We start from the raw sequence: 2,271 nt of genomic DNA on the forward strand, positions 1-2,271 counted from the left end.
TCCCTCTCATCCCTCGGCCTCTTCTTCATTGGCCGGGGCCCAAGGCGACCTCTCTATCTAATCTACGCCGGCCTGGCGACGGAGCTGTTTTACGATGCTGCCGTATTGATGCGATTCCACGGCCGCACGACGTCAGGCTCGCCAATGCTCCGAAAGATCCTCCTCGCGAATGTGGTTTCGATGGTAGTACTCAGACTTCTCCCAATTATAGCCCACAGCGCGGCAATGCCGGAAACCAGGGCAGACTACCTCGGCGGGATCGCATCTTATTGCATTCACATATGCCGTTTAAGCTTTGTCCAGCTGGGGTCCCTAGGATACATCAACGCCACGGCAGGCAGAAAATCTAGGCTGGCTCCCACGGATGCCGCGGACAACGCATTCGAGAAGCCAAAAAGTTTGGTCGAGAGCTTAATGCAACGTCCGATGGCCTTGGTTGTCGGTGCCGCCGTTGTTGTTACGGCGCTGACCTTTAGAGAGTTGGATTTCGTCAAGTCATCGTCGTGGGCTACCACTGTGTCATGGTTGTGACCCATGTTCCGGTGCGCTCGGTCGGCTCGGATCGTCAGCATTTGGAAACAAAGTGTCACACACAGCGGGAAGCGTATTTAACCAAATGTGGTATCTTGAAGTCTGTATATGCATGCCCTCATCCAGTGGCTAACAGTATGTAGAGAAGAGAAATATGTTACATGAAATGATACACAGCACACGCGCTAATTCTCGCCGCTTATGCGACGGTGGCTCCAGTCAAAGTGAAGGAGTAGTCCAGCCCCTTGTTGGCATCGCTGCTGGCAAGCTGGAAACCGTTGTACAGGATCAGAGTCTTGGGGGTGTTGGCAACGACCAAGCTGGCCTCCTCACCGCTGGCGATCTCAGCGGAGCCGGCACCGTTGGCGAGCTGCACGTAGCGAACCGAGCTGGAGCCCTTGATGGCGAGGTGGGCGGTGAACTCGCCAGCCGACGTGATCTTGACGTCGACCTTGCCGCCGGAGGTCGTCAGGGGCATGATGTTGGCACCCATGTAGCGGGGGGCGCGAGCGGACTTGACCTTATAGCCGTCGCCAGACTTGTCGACGTTGGCAAAGTTGACGCTGCCCTTGGCCTGGTTGAAGATCTCCTGGGCCTGGTCGTGGCCGATGTCGACGTAGGCCATGTGGGCCCAGTACTTGCCGACAATCTCGCCGGCGGTGGTGTTGCTGGCCACGCGGTTAAGGGTGTGGAGGGGCGTCTCGTTGCTGTTCGCCTCGTACTGGACCATCATCTGGTGAAGGGTGTCCTTGCCGAGGCCGGCAATGTTGTCCGGGTTGTTGGTGAGGTAGGTCAGGAACGGCCAGGCCTGGTAGTAGTTACCAGAGTCGACGGTGCCGTCGACAATAACCTGGAAGGAGTCGCCAAGTACCTTGTTGACCTCGAACTCGGTGCGGCCCTCGGGGGACTTGTGCTTGGTGCGGGCGTCGGCGCAGAGGGGGGAGGTGTTGTAGGTGTCGGCAACCCAGTTGGCGACCGTCTCCCACCAGGCGCCGGTGCGCTCCTGGTCGACCCAGGTGCGCTGGTGGTAGTGCAAGGCGTGGCCGTACTCGTGAACGGTGACGCCCGGGGTGGCGAGGTAGGTGTCGACGACCTCGAGCCAGCCGGCGCCGGACTCGTACTCCGAGTGCATCACGCCGGCGGCGTTGTCAAGCTTGGAGACGGAGTAGACGTTGGTCTTGTAGTAAGGGCCGTTGTCGGAGCCTTCGTTGAAGGACAGGCCAGAGGACCGCCAGCCAAGGGTGTTGACGAAGCACTCGTAGGCACCCTCGAGCATGGCGAGGGAGTCATCGGCGGAGCTGCCGCCGGCGTAGACGCGGAAGTGGGCCGAGTCCTTGAAGTCGCTGCCGCCGGGGCCGGCCTTGGTCTGGGCCTCGAACTCGGCGGGCTCAGCGCGCGCGACTACCTTGGGGGCGCCTGCCTGAGGGGCCGCATGGATGCCGGTGGTGAGGGCGAGGAAGATTGTGAAGAGAAGTTGGTTTGACCTGGCCATCTTGGGCAACCTGCTGTATGTGTACGTTGAAGAAAAGAGCGAATGAACGAATGAACAAATGAGCGAACGAAGAAAGACAGAGGCTTTCTTGCAAAGAATGAAATCGAGATGGATGAGAACTTGATCGGAGACTACTCTTTCCTCGTTCCAAGAGATCGAGGGGCGCCATCTTTTTGTAAGTAGAAGCGCCAACTTCGCCAAGACTCTCTGGTAAGGATTATTTCCTCTTCTAGCCAAGACGTATGATG

The 2,271-nt window shown here is 58.5% G+C and overlaps 1 protein-coding gene across 1 annotated transcript; it reads right to left on the bottom strand.

The window, feature by feature from the left end:
- Positions 1–730: 730 nt before the first annotated feature.
- On the bottom strand, positions 731–2,023 carry N0V96_009712 (uncharacterized protein; the record flags this gene model as incomplete). Its single annotated transcript, XM_053190380.1, has 1 exon — positions 731–2,023. The coding sequence occupies one exon, from the start codon at positions 2,021–2,023 to the stop codon at positions 731–733; it is 1,293 nt and encodes a 430-aa protein (XP_053052310.1).
- Between the last annotated feature and the right edge of the window lie 248 nt (positions 2,024–2,271).

The sequence above is a fragment of the Colletotrichum fioriniae genome (assembly GCF_027942845.1).
Source record: "Colletotrichum fioriniae strain IMI 355084 chromosome Unknown scaffold_12, whole genome shotgun sequence".
NCBI lineage: Eukaryota > Fungi > Ascomycota > Sordariomycetes > Glomerellales > Glomerellaceae > Colletotrichum > Colletotrichum fioriniae.